General features: G+C 33.1%; 2 protein-coding genes across 2 annotated transcripts; both read left to right on the plus strand.

Annotated features, from left to right (window-relative positions):
• Positions 1–1,429: 1,429 nt before the first annotated feature.
• Positions 1,430–9,431, plus strand: LOC108210635 (E3 ubiquitin-protein ligase At3g02290). The gene is made up of 5 exons (XM_017382007.2): positions 1,430–1,548; positions 2,156–2,512; positions 6,300–6,723; positions 7,714–7,823; positions 9,143–9,431. The coding sequence occupies exons 2-5, from the start codon at positions 2,396–2,398 to the stop codon at positions 9,167–9,169; spliced, it is 678 nt and encodes a 225-aa protein (XP_017237496.1). The 5' UTR covers positions 1,430–1,548; positions 2,156–2,395; the 3' UTR covers positions 9,170–9,431.
• Positions 9,432–11,369: 1,938 nt separating this feature from the next.
• Positions 11,370–18,183, plus strand: LOC108214217 (ultraviolet-B receptor UVR8). The gene is made up of 9 exons (XM_017386086.2): positions 11,370–11,507; positions 11,725–12,010; positions 12,663–12,856; positions 12,953–13,000; positions 13,534–13,606; positions 13,856–14,027; positions 14,541–14,972; positions 15,054–15,245; positions 17,860–18,183. The coding sequence occupies exons 2-9, from the start codon at positions 11,758–11,760 to the stop codon at positions 17,915–17,917; spliced, it is 1,422 nt and encodes a 473-aa protein (XP_017241575.1). The 5' UTR covers positions 11,370–11,507; positions 11,725–11,757; the 3' UTR covers positions 17,918–18,183.
• The last annotated feature ends 133 nt before the right edge of the window (positions 18,184–18,316 follow it).

The following is an 18,316-nucleotide window of genomic DNA, read 5'->3' on the forward strand; positions in this document are numbered from 1 at the left end:
AACATCACATGCTGCCATATAGAGGATAGAGTATGTTTGGTGTGTCATACCTTTGTGCCTCAGAGCAATCACAGCGCGATTTCATTTGATGTATTAGGCCGCGTGAAATGTCCCGGGTCACTGATTATGTAAATATTCGCATTATATGAAATTACCAACAAATGCTCTGTCCAATACTCCCAAATCGTCCCACTTTTTCACTTTTTTATTTTTATATAATAGGTTTGCAGGAGATTGGCCGGGCAACGAAACGAGATGTATGTGCCACTTTACCATACCCTCTACTATGCAAACCTTCTTTTGTAACCGTTAAAAATAATAACATTACAATAATAATGGATAGTCAACGTATATATTAAAAACGATAACATTTTACCCTTATATACACAAACTGCACACTCCCATTATTTATATCTTCACTTCTTGAAAACATCAAGAAAGCCTGTGAAAAGATGTTGAATGAGCGTTTGGTGTGTTACAGTCTCGTTTCGCAAATGTACGTGGTCCGACACACTTTTGGGACAGAGCAGATCTTGAGATAATCATGAGAGCATGCATCATAATACATAATATGACTGTTGAAAGACGAGAAAATTTAGCCCACTATTAGCTTATGATGATAAAACAAATGGCTTATCGGAACTAAATTTAGCTAAAGTCAGTGATGAATTTTTTTGTGGAGCTTTCAAGGACATTTTTTATATCGACGACGACCCCAAAAATGCTTTGATTGAGAAAGGTTCTCCCGTCGAAACAAAAATCGTATAAGAAATTGGCAAAGAAGAGAGTATGTCTTATTTTCACTTCTCCAAGCAAACACGACGGCAATGGGGCGCCCCACGACGGCAATGGAGCGCCCCCCCCCCCGACCCGACCCCCCCACCCCGTTGATGTCACCACTACAGCTCACTCCTTCGCCCCCCTTCTCTAACACAACTCACCACCATCCTATAGTCATCTTTCCTGACCTCTTAGGTTTAAAGTTGTTCGACCTCCTAGTTTAGAGTTATCTTAAATGAATTCTGGAATTGTTTTCAGTCGGTTTTGTGGTTTTTTTTTTAATATTAATATGGGCTCAGGGGAACTCATTTTTCGATATTTGCAACCACTGGTAACTTATTTTGCAACTAAATTCTTTCGAAGCTGCATTTGTGACTGCATATATGCTTGTCAACAGTTGCAGATATGGTTGTAAAACAACCTCCATGTTCTTATAAATATTTTTTGAAACATAGTACTCCCTCCGTCCCACCCATTTCTTATCAAACGGGTTGGGCACGGAGGTTAAGGAATATGTATAAAGTAGTGGAAAAGAGGAAGAAAAGTGGGTAAAGTGGTGGGACCCATTGATTTTTAATGTATAAAAAAAAGATAGTGGAGTAAAAGTAGTGTGAAAAGGAAAAAAAAGTGGAGAAGTGGTGGGACCCATTGACAAAAGAAAAGACAAGAACATTCACTGCAGTTGTTACGGAGATTTCAAAGCATCTGACTTGGGTTTTCTAGCATCTTCTTCGTCAATCTATTCTTATTACAACTCTCAACAAGCTGGTACCTTTTCTTTTTCCCCAATTATATTTACTATTATACAATCATCATCTACAAATTACTCATCACTTTACCTTTATGTTTACTTGTATTTATGCACATACCCTTTAAAATTGTTCAGTTGTGCATTCTTGCAATTTTATTATAATATGGTTTAGAGTGTTTCTTGATCAGTTTATAATTTTGAATGGTGTTAGCTTAATTTATGTCCTTTTTTGTTGATTCTTTGCCTGATTCTGGAGGAACCCAGAATAAAGATCAGTTCTTTTAGGTTACTTTATTAGTTGAACTGTTTATTTGATTCATTTTCGATATGATTGTGTATTTATTGTGTGCTCAGTTTAATATGATTAGTGATCACACATTAATGATATAGTCTAATTAGTCGGATGGTTATGTTTGCTGAATGGTTAAACCATTGAATTGGAGTATATTTATGTTTTTGATGATATGGTTCCTTGATTCCGTTAGGCATGAGCTCTTGGTAACTTTGCTTTAAGCAGCACTTCATGGTTTAGAGATGGGTTTTGATTGTGTTCTTAAAAGAGGACACTTATTCTGATGTTTTATGTGTGATTTCCAGCTGATGATTTATCATTAATTGATTCAGGCTTGATACAGAAAGACTTTCATCTTTGTGTCGGGGACACATAGACAGAGAGAGGGAGAGGGTACTGATTTGTGGAGTCATCAGAGTCTTTTGTCCCAGACGCCTCTCTCATTATCCCTGTAATCTATTGCGCTGCAAAAGTCACCTGGTTAATTTATATGCCTTCTGCTATCGCTTTTGTTAGTGAGATTGGAGAGAGGCATTGGACACTGACGCTGGTTTACTGATTGGATTGATAATATGGGTGCTGTTTGTTGCTGTCTGTGTGATGAGCCTGAAGAGTTTACTAACCTGCGTACTTCTGTTTATAGGAACTGCTTATGCGTTCGTTGCTTTGTTCACCAGTTCATGTGTGTGGTATGTCTTATCTAGAATAGTGATTCATTCTCTTTTGTTTTCTGTCATAGCATATGAAATTGATTATGCACTCCTTGTATCAGCTCTGAGATAAAACCAATTTCAAGGCTTCTGGCCATCATATAATCTCTATCTTTTCATAACGTGACAGTTGGTTAGTCTATAGACAATTCTTTATGAATGTGGTTTATTGATGAGTTGAAAATTTGAAATTATTTTTACTTTTCGAAGCTGATTGGAAAATATATTTCCCTGGTATTAACATACAGTTCAAAATGTAACTCAATGTAGTTTATTTAAGTTAGCTAAATGGGCATCTCGTTTGTGGTAAAAGAACACTCTTAGCAATTCTGGGATATTTGGCTTGAAAGGTGTATCAGGCTTCTTGAAGACGTTTAAAGTTCATCAAATACAGGGGGATAGAATTAAGTATTGGGTTGCCACTTTGGTGTGCAGGACACAATTTATCATGGGCTTATATTTCATATATCTTAGTTGGAAGTGAGATAGGTTTTGTACTTTTGGTTCTGTGTTGGGGGGGTTGTGTTTTGCTCTGGTATTTTAATATTTGTCAATTATTTTGCTTCCTTGGTTGAACTACGCCTCAAGTGTGGGTTCAAAGTATATATATATATATAAAACTCTCTCTCTCTCTCTCTCTCTCTCTCTATATATATATATATATATATATATATATATATATAGGGGGCTTCTCCTTGAGGAACTCATTAAACTGGTAACTTAGTAACTCTGCTAGCAGTTAACCTAAAAAAACTGACAGGGCTAAAGGACACGTACAAGACAAACTTATTCTTAGTGTTCTGTACTGTTGTACAAAAAATATAAATGGGTATACTATTTATTATGAAAAACAATGTTATAAAATTTTAAAATTAAATATTGTTAATAGTACATTAACTCATTCATGTTCTGTATTGTTTTTATGTGATGTAGTTTATTCACCCTATCTAATTTTATTGCGCGCTTTTTATATTTCAACTAGTTCTGTATTTTTTTCTTAATAATATTATTTGGTTTTGCAATTATTTCCTACATGTTCTATTTATAATAACATATATATTTTCATGTTCTGTTTTTTTTTTATAAAAAATATAGTGTTTTGAAATACAGAACATATGTTCTGTATTTGAAAATTATATTCTGTAAATTCGAAATTTGCTTGTTAAACCTAAAGTTCTGTAGAAACCTACCACAAGTTCTGTAGACCCCTATCAAATAAATATATTCAAAATTAAAATATAAAAATTTGAAGATTAGAAAATATACACAATACAACTAATACAATGTCCTGTATTTTTTTATACTCTATATTTTTCTCACATGTTTATTATTAATTTATAATTTCATTATGTTTTATGTTTTGTTATACAAAATATGTTTTAAGTTTTTTAAATACAGAACATATATTTCTATATTTTATAAAAATAATTTTAAACATAACCTAGTTAAGATTATTTAAATACAGAACATAACTTTTTCAAATATAAAAAATAAGAATAAATGTCCTGTATTTTCAAATACTATATTTTTCTCACATTTTCTGTATTTTATTTATATATAATTTTTTTTTCTGTATATTACTTTTAGCATGTTAGATATTTTTTGTATAAATATTTTCATTTTAATTTTTCATGTACTTTTCATATAGGTAGTATAATGCACATCCAAAAACTAAAAATATGTATCATAAAAAAATATGATTAAAAAAATTAAGAATATAATAAAATGAAATACATAACCAAGATAAAAAAAACTAGATGACTAAAAAATTAAGGTTTATACATGTGCTACTGTCTCGGCAGTTACAAGCAGCAGCAGTTACAAGTTTTTAGGTGCACATACAGATATAATCTATGGCCAGGATTGAAAGTTACTAGGTTACTAGAATAAAAGAGTTACCCATTGAACTATGCCCTATATATATATATATAGGGAAGTGCTCAAATACAAACTAAGTTAGTGTACAAACTACAAACTCAATATAAGCCCTTGGATGAATCTAATCCAATGGCCCCGCAGGGGCAACCACACACCAGTTAATATGCACCCTGTCACACATGATCCGCAGATTCCCCTCCGTTTTTAATTTGAATTTTCCCGTTAATCGGTGAACTTTTTTTGAAATCCGACTTCACTGTATTTTTGTTCATCTCGCAACGATCAATTTCCATACCATATGTGCTATATTTTGATTTGATTTAGAGACTTTTAAATTTTAGTTTGTAGTTTGTACGCTAAGATGGTTTGTACCAGAGTAGGACCCTATATATATATATATATATATATATATATATATATATATATATATATATATATATATATATATATATATATATATTTCTTAATGTTAATTGCCGAAATTTAAATACGCACACCCATATGCCTCTACAGAGGCTAGAACCCTCGACCTCTTATTACTTACTAGTTATTACTAAGAGGAGAGGGGTCCACTAGTCCAAGACTTGTAGGATCCTCAATATATATGAGATGAGTATTGTTTGTCAACAGGGACAAAGTCAGGGAAAACCTCTGAGAAATGATTTCAATTTCGAACCTCCTCTTCTTGTTTAAAAAAGAAGCGCATCCGGTTCTTTTAATTAAGGACCTCTGTCTTGGTATCTTTTCTTTTCTCCTTTTTTTTTTGCCGACTGGCCTCTTTGTTTCAGTGAAAGTTATATCTTATAGCTGTTCAGGTTTTCCTTATGGTTTATGTTATACTATATGATGAACATAATTTGGAATACAGGATTTTCCTAGGCTTTGATCTGGGAGCCAGAACAAAACGGAGTTTACAGCACGAGTAATGCTACTTATTCTTTTTTAAGGCCAGAGTATACAAAAAGTGCAAGTAAATCTTGTTTTCAGCTTGATGTAATTGGAAAACTAGTTACTGAAAACTTGGATATAGTACATTAAACAATTAATAGTGAACTTGCTGTGTTGTTGGAAGAGAGTTGTCTAAAAATCCTTTGCAGAGAACCCTCCTTTGTCTCCCTGAAGCAATTAGTTTAATAGATTAAATAGGCATTTCCAGGTAGTATTTGTTATGGAAGTTCAGTTATGTTCTTTTTGTCTGTAAATTTTGATGTCTTGTTACTTTGGTTATTGGAGGATTTCTTGATAAATTCTTTCAAGTGCCTGTTAGGTCGGGCTAGTCTGAAGTTTTTCGGGTGTTTGAAGGCTTAATGTATCAAGTCTCTTTAATTTGTGGATTTCACAATAGTTATATATGGAATAGGAACCTAATAAAATAATCTAATGGCCTAAGGCCCGATAACAATTATGCTTAGTATATAACCTACTACGTAAAGATAAACTACTAGACCCCCATATAATATTTATAGATAGATATTCATTTCATCTCGACACTACATATAGGTATATTAATTTAAGATCATATATAAAACTTCTTCACTTTCATTTCTCATCAAATGTTGATTTCTCTCAAGTCTTGACAACTTTTACTTAAATTAGAATAAGTTTAAATCTGATGAATGATGAAGCGTGTAAATAATTAGTAGGAATGTGTGCATTTCACTTTTGTCACTGATTCTACTTAGGAATATTTACTTGACTTCGTGTAAGAGTTTGTCTTTATATATGCAAACAACAATGATCTTTAATTCATGGAGGAAAGTAACTTCTAGTATTTTCTTTTAATGCTTATTAAATCATGCATAAAAATTTAAGAAGAAATTGCTTTATTGTTTATCAATTTAAATTTGCATTAATATATGAGCTTCTCCTTTTTTTCCGGATTTTGCAGTACACATCATTATTCCGAAGAGATGAACAAACCAACCCTTCAGCCATTCAGGGGACATCATCTTTTAGTCCAACTTCATCTGACAGTTCTCTCTCTAATATGTACCGTTCGCCTCCAAGGCCATTGCCTTATGATGCTGACACAAGGTACTTCCGCTTGCAGCGGGATGGACTGGTTTCAAGACGAGAGAAAGGCTCCTGTCACTCACAGGAAGAACCTGATGTGATAAGAAGTGATACTGATGCAGATTCAGAACCTTTAATTACTGCCAACAAATGGAATGAGTCTACACCTGAAGATGGATCAAAAGAACCAGACTGCAAGTCCAAGACTAAGACCTCAACAGGGAAATCGGCAACCGGATATGCACACATTTACTCTTCTTCTTCAGAAGATGAAGATGTTTGCCCCACATGTCTTGAAGGTAAAGTAAAGGACTGAAGCTCTTCATTTAAGTCGATACAGGCCATTTTTATGATCATAATATCTCTTTTCGCTCAATATTTATTGGACTTGTTTAGTGCTAACTGCTAATTTTCGTCCACAATGAGTAATGGAGATAGTGGACACGTCTTGCATTTAATTTATTCCGTCAAAGGTGTAATAAGTTTCTAGGATGCACCAGCATATCCAGATGTCTTTTCCTATAACTATGCATGTAGACAGTGGTATCTTAGAATTCTTTATGCTTAATGTGATGGAATCATTTGCTACTTCCTTTTACTGCTTGATGAAATCAGGTAATATGTTGCATTAGTATAGAAGTGGCGAACTTGTCCTGAGCACTTATTGATCTAATTACGAATTTTATAATACTAGTGCTAGTAATAATAATAAGAACCAGTAATTTCACGCTGTGCTAATTTAATAATATTAAGGAACAAGCTAGAACAGAGTGGTTTCAAGCTTTTGAATTGCTAGGAAGTGTTAGTCCTTGTAACCCTTTTATGTAATGTTGATACATATTAGATATGCCAGCTGCAAATCTGGTGAAATTTATAATGGGTTCTTTGTACTCTACTGTATAATAAAGTTACAACGGAGTTCTATGGCGACATTGCAATTCCTGAGTTTCCCTCATTGCACTAAATGAAGGATATGCCTGCTTATATGTATCTGGTGCCAAACTGCAGAACTCAACCGTATTGTTGATATATATGCACCAATAAAGAAAACTTATTGAGGGCTCATGTCTTAAGCTAAGCTATAAGTTCACAACTCAGCTTCATGCAATTTCATTTTTTAAATCTTTAATATAAAAGTATCATAGTAAATTGATGTTCCCATACATGGAGACATGGTGTATACATTTTCTTTATTTTAATTTGCAATTATTATGATGTCCACATTTTTCACTATAATATATCTTGATCTTAGTATGATAGCTTTAACATCTTTACTTTTATGTTTCCAGAGTATACCTCTGAAGACCCCAAGATTGTTACAAAGTGCTCTCACCATTTTCACCTAGGCTGCATTTATGAATGGATGGAGAGAAGTGAGAACTGCCCAGTTTGTGGCAAGGTAATAATACGTGTTTCAAGTTTCCAGAGTGTCCGTTTCAAGTGCAAAGGATATAGTTAACCGGTTCTTAATTTCTTATGCTTTAGATTGTTTACTTTTTATCATTTAATGAGTCTCAACATCTCTTCTTTTTAGGGATGCTATCTATCTAAACTATAATAACTGAACAGAGGGATAATTGTAGTAGTTTAGTTATATATTTTCGGCAATCCCTAAATTAGCCTTTTCTCTGCCTTTTTTCAAAAAATAAATAGAAGATATTATATAAATAATGAGAGACATATGAACACTTCTATTCTTAATTCTAACATATTCTACTCCAATACAAACAAGAACAATTGTGTAACTCTTCTCAATTCTAACGTCTTCTACTTCAAGAAAAACACGAAGTCAATACAAGTTAAATAATATCATAGAATTTCTCATGTAAGAAAAAAAATTGCGTATTCAACAATGCCAAATCACTAATAAAATGACGTTTTTTTTGAAATACTAATAAACTGATGTAAAGTGAAATTGTAAATAATAAATTTCGAATTATATACTCGTCCGTGCTTCGCACCGGTTGAAGGCTAGTCTCAAAGATCTTAGAACTGACTCCTTTACATGATCTTATACCCAGATATCTTGTAATCTATTTTTGTTTTATAATTTCAAATATGTAATTTCATAATTATTAATCAACCCCGTTGTTATGATGCATTGTTGGATATCCATTGATGAGGCTCTGTTGTTTTAACATACAAACAATAACTTAACTGATAAAGAGGAAGTTTCACATTGGTGTCTGGATTCATATGCCAAACTGCAGTATCCAAATGTTTGAAGCGTTTATTGTGGTATGCTTCATAATCTTAACATATCTTTTCAAGTGTGGCAAAATATAAGACTAAACGTGTAATCCACATTAAATTGTTCTTGACAGCATCGTGATTAACTCCTCAGTTACACTTGTTAGTTTGCACCTGACTTTCCTTAACTATATGCATTGCACCTTAGATTTTCGAGCATGTTAGCTCAGGTTATAGTTTTCTGAACAATGTGCACTCTAGATTAAGGGCTAGGTTATTGGTGTGGTTTGCACTTTAACTATATGTGTAGCATGATTTATTCATATTAGGAAAGCGTAGTGCATTTTGATTAATAGGTGCCACTTTTTGGTTGGATTCTGGATACAAAGTGTGTGTATGTAAGAGAGATTAAATTGTCCATCATGAAGCATTTACGTAATCTACAGCTACATCGTAAATGTGCGAAGGTAGCATGCTGAGTTTAGTCACCAGATTTAGAAATAACTTCTATATGGCTTAAATTTTCAGGTGATGGCATTCGATGAGACGACTTGAGACTTCAAAGATGATCTAGTCGTGGATGAAAGCAACTTTTGTAAATGGTGAAGAAAAGTTGATGACAAATTTGTAAAGTTCTTGTGAATATTTTGTAACAGTTCCGTCCATAAAATATATGCTAAGAAATTTACACACCAAAAAGTATTTTGGTCTTTGTTCTGTTTCATGCTGGAAGGAAAAATTGTGTTCAAACAAGGAGTGAAATTTATGAACGGCGTGGCCCGATTGTGTAAAATGACTTCCTGCTTTCTTTTCTTTATTTTTCCCTCCAAAATCACTTGTATACATTGCTATACTTTTCCTGTCTGTAGATTTAAGAGTAAACCAGTTGCTAATCTGCACAATCTTAACATTATACCGAACTCTATTTCATCCCCAAGATTTTTATATTAACTTAATGTAAAAGGAGCAGTTTTAAAACATCATTGATCAATACATTTTGAAAGAAGAGAAAAGACAAATAATTTAGATTTTTTTTTGAAAGCAATGATTTAGAAATTTTTATAAAACAACTCTGAAATTGAGATGGAGGAATATTAAAAGTACTTATATACCCAAATTATAACTATTTGTTCTTGTTCGGTTTGATGAAAACTATCTATTCTTATAATTATCTGGCTTGCAACATAAATATCTCAAACATATGAAGTGTCTTGTGAATAAAAATTTATCATAAATTCATAAATAAGGGGAACGAGATTTACTTTACAAAAAAAAAAATACCCTTTTTGAAAGTTTTGTCAAAATTAAAAATTCAAGTGGTTGAAAATTGAAGCAAATATTTTCAAAGTAAAAGAAAGAAAAACAATAATTACGGTGGGAGAATTAGAGTGGAAAAGAGGATTTCTCCTTTATTTCTCTCATTCAAAATCATATACGAGATTTTATGTCACACGTCTCCTAAATGATAAAAAATCAACAGTCGAAAACATCAGCTAATATCCCGTAAACTTGTCGCAGACGAAAACTTGCAAGTTCATGATTCAACGGCGGGGTGTTCATAAGAAAAAAAAGACTATCACTCAACGATTAAATTTAATAGAGTAGCAATGATATGATTTAAAGATATAAGAGCCTATTTTTGGAGCTGCCAAGTAGCTATTGTTCTTTCTTTGTTGCTTATTTTCACAAATAATAAATTACTTACGAACTAAATCTTTTTTCTTGACGATAGTGGTCGCACTAATTATTATTTGAATGTTAACGATAATTGATTTTATACAATGAAAATGAATATATACACATTTTGGGATAATGAACAACATAAATTAGAAACGTTCTGAATATTATAATTTATAATTCAAATGCCCTTTTATACAATATTCTCAAAATATGAATAGAGTCCTCAATATCATCATTATAAGAATAAAATGATATATTTTTTTTTTTTGAAAAAAAAGGAAATTAATTCAATAATGAAAAGCCATACGGCATCTACAAGAACAATCGAGTCGAACAAACATAAAACAGATCATATCGCTGATTAATCTAGTCTTTGCAAAGACACAATCAAGCGATTTGTTGAAATTGATATATACACATATAATCTTCATCAAAACTTCATCAAAACCCGTTTGAGCTATCGATCGTAACTGCAATCCCATATAAATCTTTACCACTGAATCAATCCCTTGAAAATCTGGCAGATCTAACGTTCTAGATATTGAATCACACCAAAGCACACCAAAACACACCAAAAAAACACCAAGCTCTCACAAGGAGAGAATAAACAAAACCCAAATAAATTGGGAATAAAACTCACCCAAAAAAGATTTTATCAAACAAAGATACAATCTTGAAAGATAGAAATCCTTACCCGGGGAGGAGTATTATTGAAAAACAAGAACAAAGCAAAGAAAATAATTGATTTGGGGCTTTCCACCTGTGAAAAATATAATGTTATATGAGTTTAGTTCAATGTTATAAATTGACATTACACTATCTAATTTTAGGGTTAGAATTTACAAATATTTTTTCTATGTAATTGAACTTAAAAATGATCAACTCTACATTATATCGTATTTCATAATAATTGAAATTATATTTTTCAAATCGGTATTTATGTTATTATTATTTAAAATTATGATAAAGAGGGGCGAACGTGAATCTAAGATAATAACTTTTGGATCAATAAAAAAAAGTTAGTTTTATGTATCTATTTTGAGCCACAAAACAGGAAAAAGAAACAGAAATAAACATATAAAAAATATCATGAAAATCTAGAAAGTTCGGGGCAATCCGTAAAAATGGGCAGCAAAAATATAGTTTCAGACACTTGTAAGATTCTTTGCTCCCCAAAATTTGTATTTCTCATTTCATCTCTCTAAAATCACAGGTACATACATTCATACGCCCAAATTTTTGCTTTTACCATTAAAAGATGATTTATTTTCGCTTTTTAATGATCATCATGTATAATCTTGTTGATTTTGATTAAGTATATAATTAAAGTTGGTAACTTTCTTGACAAGAACCCCATTATGGTTAACTTTCTTGATTGTGATCACTTATTGATGTTGAATTTGTATTGTGGTTTTCAATTTGATTGATAGGGTGAGAATTTATATTGAATATATGTATTAAAAATGGGTCTTGATGAGATATTTGGGGAGTCAAGACCTGTAATTCATCCAACAAAGAGTGCAATTTATGTTTGGGGGTATAACCAATCTGGCCAAACAGGGCGTAAAGGTAAAGAAAGGAATTTGAGGATTCCTAAGCAACTGCCTCCCAAGCTTTTTGGGTGTCCTTCAGGTGTTAATTCTAGATGGCTTGATGTTGCTTGTGGCCGTGAGCATACTGCGGCTGTGGCTTCCGATGGCTCTCTTTATACTTGGGGTTAGTCTTGTTGCAATAGTCCTTGCTAGTCTTGTAGACACACGTATGTAAATGTATTTAGTTTCTGAATGTTTGAGATGCTAAAGTTTATAGATTTATAGTCAGTTTTTAGCAAATGTATATTTACTATTTGATGGATTGCTGTCTGCCTAATTGTTTCTTTCTATGCCTTTTTGAGGCTATGTGACCTAGTGATTACCTCTATTCACTTAGTTAGGTTTAACTTTTGGTCCTTTCTTTGAGTGTTTTTACGACTTTAATTTGAGCTGTTATATGTTTCATCATCTCAATTACCACACAAGATGACGGTATCATTAATTACCATATTACAATACAGGCAATTTCTTCTCCGATTTTGTATTTTGTTTTGATACAATATTATTTTCTATATGCTGTTTTGTGTAGTGTACATACCACAAAAAGAGTTATGTGATATCGCCCGACATATTCTATTTGTGTTGACGTTCTAACTAAAAAACTATAAGTTTTATGTAGACATCTATGAAAAAAGAGAAAAATGGAGATAATAATATGGTGGTTTTCGATTTAATAAATTTTTTCTAGTGAAAATCCTGAATTTTATTATAGAGAATGAGGCTTGTAGACTTGTAGTTAATATACACATTGAGTAATACAGTCATGGTATAAACAGGAGGAAATGACTTTGGTCAGTTGGGGGACGGAACAGAGAACCCCAGAAAGCACCCTAAGAAGGTGAAGCATTTGCAGACTGAAATTGTAAAATCTGTATCCTGTGGCGCACATTGTACTGCTGCTATTGCAGAACCCAGGGATAATGATGGAACCATTTCAACCAGACGACTTTGGGTTTGGGGGCAAAATCAGGTTATACATGTTATAAGCCTAGTTCATGACGATTCTTATTGATGATTTTTGGTACGCTTGTTTGGTTACTTACATTGTCATTTACATACTTAACAGGGTTCTAATTATCCGCGTTTATATTGGGGAGCATTTACTGCAGACACGGTATTAAGTATACTTCTATTTATAGTTTTCTCTAAAATAATTTTTGACCCAATACTTGTGAAGCATTATTAGATAGCTGGACTTTTAATAGTAGATAATTTTAACACAAACTAGAAACTTAAGTCGAACTTTACTCATTGAACTTTTGTCTGATGTTTCTAAGAAGCGGCCTTTGATCTAATTTACGAACTTACGACTCAGCCTACTTTGCTAGGCTGTTGTGATTTGTAAATTCTTGTTTTGTAAGGGTTGGTGGGTTTCACTATGAATTGCAGAAGTTGTCATTAATTAAGGGGAAGTTAAAGATCTACTGATTTTCATATGTTGCATATATTTCTTTGCTACTGTTTGAATCACTTTTACAACTATAGAAGCTGTACCATGACACATAGGAACTTGTCTGGGAGAGTGGTACAGGACAGAGTATATTTATCAGATTCAGGGTTTGTTATTATTTTAAGTGCAGGCTGTACCTTCTACTCATTATACACAACATGAAGCTGCATTCATTGACAAATACACATATTCTGTAGGTGATCCGTCAAGTAGCTTGTGGGGCTGTTCATGTTGTGGCATTATCTGAGGATGGCCTGCTACAGGCTTGGGGTAATGTAGCCATTTCATATATACTATATTAACTCTCTTTTTAAGACCTTTATCCTTATATATTTCATTTCCTCTGTATCCTTTTCATACAAACACATGTGGTAGATATATTGCAGTATGTTCCTAACTTTTAAGTTCAGAATCACATAAATTATACATGTCAGAAAAAGTAAGTAATGAAAAATCTCACACATTAGTGTTGCCCCCGTGTATTAATATTAGAATTTCATCACTATTATGAAAAAGCAGGCTATAATGAATTTGGTCAGCTTGGCAGAGGTGTTACTTGTGAAGGCCTTCAGGGGGCTCGTGTTATAAAGGCATATGCAAAGTTCCTTGACGAAGCCCCTGAGCTTGTGAAGATTACCCAAGTGTCATGCGGGGAGTATCACTCTGCTGCTATATCTGATAATGGCGAGGTGTAAGTGTTTCAAAGGATCTTTTAGACGGAGATTAGGTTCTATATTAAGACTGAGATATGTGCTTTATCCGCATGACACTAGTGAAATTGAATGGACTGACGTTAAGTAATTAGTGGAAAGATGGAAATAAATTGATTGTTAAGTACTTAAGTTTGCCCATTTCCTTTCCTGCCACATGCATATGCAAATGAGATAAGTTGCTCCTCCATAATTAGCTGTTATTTTCCTAGCATGTGCTGTGCGTTTTGATATTGTTTTGTGGATCTATACATGTGCAACCCACTTGCCTCTGGGAAATTGTACACATGATAAGGCAGTGCATCATTAAGTTTCAGTCTTAAAAGCAGATGCTCGTAATGTAGTAAGAAAATATGATATATATGCAACATAGGAACTGACCTCTCATGCTCCCGTTCCCTCGATCATTCATTTCTTCTTTTGGTTACTGAATCATGTACTGTTCTCATATGTTCTATACCCATAAGTCCCACCAATTATATTTATTTTGACAGTTATACATGGGGTCTAGGAAATATGGGTCAACTTGGGCATTGTTCTCTCCAGTCCGGGGATAAAGAACTACTGCCAAGGCGTGTGGTAGCACTTGATGGAATATTCATAAAAGATATTGCCTGTGGTGGTGTACATACCTGTGCTTCGACTTGGAAAGGTGCTCTCTATGTTTGGGGTAGTAGTCGGGCTGGGCAACTAGGTCTTGGGCCTCAAACTGGATTATTTTCATGTGTCCCTAATGATTCTCCAACTTTACTCCGCAACATACCTGTATTGGCTATCCCATCTGGAGTGGAACATGTTGCATGTGGACATTCACACACACTTATTTCTACTAGAGATGGAAGAATTCACGGTTGGGGTTATAACAGTTATGGCCAAGCTGCTAATGAGCACTGTACATATGCTTGGTATCCATCACCAGTTGATTGGTATGATAAAGAAATGTTACCGCTTCTTTTGATCTTTGATTTATCTAGTTTTAGCATTCTAAAGGAAACATGGTCATATAGGTGTGTTGGGGAAATACGGAAAATAGCAGCTGGAGGTGGTCATTCTGCAGTTTTAACAGATGCATATTCCTTGAAGGAGTTGTGTGAATTCAGGCTTGCAGAAGGTGTGACACTATCAAATGCTTCTCAGATTGTGGATGTGGCGTCGAGAACCGGATCTGATGCTTTGGCACGCCTCTGTGAAAGATTAAGGTATGATTCGTTATACCTGATGCTGTTACTTTCTCAAACTGTAAACATGCCAACCTATCTCAGATCATCCTTGACATTTATGGTACTAGCAAATAACTCATGCGAAGCATGGACCTAGTATGAAATTTTTGAGTAAATTAGTACTAGATATTAGTTATTGATAAATAGTTAGCAAATGTGTTCGAGTGAAAAGAGGTTTCAACTATAATTTGTAGAGTGCAAAGGAGGTTATTAGTAGAATTCTAATGGATTTATGCTTGGGGGTAAATATGAATATTAAATTTAGATGGATGAAACAATTACAATACCATAATATATTCCAAATAAAACTTGCTAAAAAATAGTGATAACTGAAATTTGTTGTGACTGCGTTCAACGGAAAAAGGGGCTTCTCTTGTTAATAAAGAGTATGGGTTAGTTATTAAACTCATAACTGAAGTCGTTCAATAATACCAAATGGTTTATCGATCTCCACGGGGTCTCACTTGACTCACTAAAGTGAATTAGTGATATTAAGTAGGTCACCATCGTCAAATCTATTCAAATTTTTACAGAAAACGTAAAGAATGGGGCATGACGTGATATTGGACTAATAAATACAGAAGATCTATACATGAACAATAATTAGGGTTTTTAATGCAAATTATAATCACATTAAGTAAATGATTTTTTGTCAAAATGTTTATATTTAAGTTGACAAAGTGCTTTGATTTTCTGTATTGATTTGTTCAATCTTTAAATCAGCAGCACGTCACACGCCATGTGAACGTTATTGCCCCATCCTTTGCGTTTTCTATCCAAAATCAATATACTTATATAAAGGAGAAGCGAGGGGCGTGTAGGTGTCGCCTCTCACATCGCTCCGTTCTATTTTTCTAATTTTATAGAATTTTTGGATGAAAAATATCAAAAATTAGAGTTACCTTTTTTTGTTTCGGGTATATTAGAAACAAGTTTCAGAATCTGATTTTGTTTCGGATTATTTATGGAATATAGTAGCTTGAAAGTTTTAATCTGATTTTGTTTCAGATTATTTATTTATGGGAAAGACAAATTATTTATGGAATATAGTAGCTTGAAAATTTTAATCTGATTTTGTTCAGATTATTTAATTATGGGAAAGAGTAGCAAACAAGTCTCTCTGCACCTATAAATACCTGCATAGATCGTAGAGTTTTGGATCATCTAAAAACAACCTCCTCTCTCAATACCACAAACCTACCTCATAGTTCTCTTACTCGATTTTTAAAGGAGAAACGAGGGGCATGTAGGTGGCGCCTCTCACATCGCTCCGTTCTATTTTTCTAATTTTCTAAAATTTTTGGATGAAAAATATAAAAAATCAGAAATACATTTCTCTTGCTCGATTTCTAACTCGGGGTTGTCGTTCTTCCAACAATAAGTGAAGGCTGTTTATACAGTAAAGGTTGTTGCAAGCAAATTAAGTTATAGACCGTTATATTGGAGTCGACAAATCCAAATACGGGAAAAGAATATAGTCTTGACATGATATTGATGGTTGATGTCAATAAATTAACTATTGATGATGTATGTTTTTTGGTTATTCTTTTATAATATTTGTTTTGTTTATCGGACATGTTTGTTGTTGTTAATTTTTATATTATTTACTTTGTATACATAAAAAAATTATTCATGCACTACTAGTTTGCTCCGTTCAAGCAACTTTTAAGAGGGTAGTTATATTTAGGTTAGATGTATTTGTGCACAATCAATCCAAAAAAATTGGAGGAAGGTGACAATGTATGAACATGATTACTTTTCAAAAAAAAAAAACAAATAAAATTAAGATTCGTCATACTTTAAATTGTTAATTACGTGTATAAATATATTTTCATTTTTTCATCATGAATTATAGTCCAAGTTTGCAATTTTATATATTAGTATTGGTATTACATCAAGATTTTATAATATAAATTTATTTTATCCTACAAATATTAACTTTGAAACATTAATATATTTTTTATAGATAATCATAAAATTATTTTATTCCACAAATATTAATATTAAATTATTAATATAATTTTTATAACCCGCCGCAACGCGCGGCTTCTCAACTAGTTTGAATAAATTTAACGGTGGTGACCTACTTGATATCGCTAATTTACTCTAGTGAGACATCGTGGAGATCGATGACCTACTTGAGATAAAGGAATAACTTCAGTGATGAGCTTGATAATTAACCCTAAAGAGTATAGATAATTTAGGTTTGCTATGTATGTGTTTCAGCAGGCTTGTTTCCACTGAGACCTGATTCGTCATAATTTTTAATTAAAACTAAGGATGTGCTTAATAACCCTCAGTTTCTATATCCTACTACGTGCAACTGCTGAAGTTCTTAAGCTCTCTTTCGCATAGCAATTGTCTGATCAATCTGGGCGAAGACTACTTCGCATCTGAATACTTCATCTTTTTGTGTGTATTATAGCAAGTGAAAGTCGTATCCAAACATTCATACGCGTATGATATATTTACGATATACAATTTTTTATGCACACTCCCTCACCCCACGCACGCACACATGCAAGCATGAAGCCTGCCCGTTTCATATCAAAAATTATGCTGACACTTTATTAAATTATATGTATGTCTCCAGGGAACATATGCTTGATGGTGGTGACTGCATATATGAAGATGATGAATTTGGTGACTGAAGGTACTTAGGAAATGCAAATTGCTTTCTATCCCATTGTTGTAACATTAATTTATAGTTGCTAGGCAAACCCATAGGAGTGCGCTGTATTTAGTAGAATGGGGAACCTCTTGTATATGCGGTTATTAATTTCATGAGCAAAAATATTGTTCAGAAAAAATTTGCAGTCATATTCAGATAAATTTTATGTAAAGCTATATAACATACATGTAACATTATAGATTCAACACCCACTACGGGCAAAAAATAAAACCGTAAATTTCTGTTCGTTAGGTTCGTATATTGACACGTTTTGGTCTGCCTTCGTTCTTATGTAATTGATTAAGCACCAACTGCATCTGAGCATAACATTTGAGCATCATAAGCTTAATCATGCATGCTCAATTGTAACAGTAAGTAT

The sequence above is a fragment of the Daucus carota genome, chromosome 3, assembly GCF_001625215.2.
Source record: "Daucus carota subsp. sativus chromosome 3, DH1 v3.0, whole genome shotgun sequence".
NCBI lineage: Eukaryota > Viridiplantae > Streptophyta > Magnoliopsida > Apiales > Apiaceae > Daucus > Daucus carota.